This window comes from Penaeus monodon, chromosome 23 (assembly GCF_015228065.2).
Source record: "Penaeus monodon isolate SGIC_2016 chromosome 23, NSTDA_Pmon_1, whole genome shotgun sequence".
NCBI classification, from domain to species: Eukaryota; Metazoa; Arthropoda; class Malacostraca; order Decapoda; family Penaeidae; genus Penaeus; species Penaeus monodon.
This window is the reverse complement of record NC_051408.1, coordinates 8,022,236-8,022,487: the sequence shown is the minus strand read 5'-3', so window position 1 is coordinate 8,022,487 and position 252 is coordinate 8,022,236. Positions and strand designations below refer to the sequence as shown.

General features: G+C 38.5%; 1 protein-coding gene across 1 annotated transcript in view; it reads right to left on the bottom strand.

The window, feature by feature from the left end:
- LOC119588120 (jouberin-like) overlaps window positions 1–252 on the bottom strand; it is a 5,018-nt gene that overhangs the window by 1,325 nt on the left and 3,441 nt on the right. Inside the window, exon 4 of the mRNA XM_037936829.1 lies at window positions 39–133. Coding sequence (XP_037792757.1) covers window positions 39–133 — 95 coding nt within the window. The remainder of the gene's footprint in view (window positions 1–38; window positions 134–252) is intronic.

Genomic DNA, 252 nt, shown 5'->3' with positions numbered 1-252 from the left:
CAAACATTAGAGACATGAAACAAAAAATCATATCGTACCTTGCTTAACGGAGAGTTCGTCACGCTCCACACTGTGGTAGTCATACAGGACGGTAGCCAACTGTCCCAGAGGTACCAAATCATCCCCGTAGTGGCTGTCAATCACACAGAGACATATCAGATATCAGATTTCACTTCAATTAATTACAAAATATCTTTTATGATATCTCTTTAGTTATGTATGCCTTGTCTGCTATCTAAAAGCTATAACCAT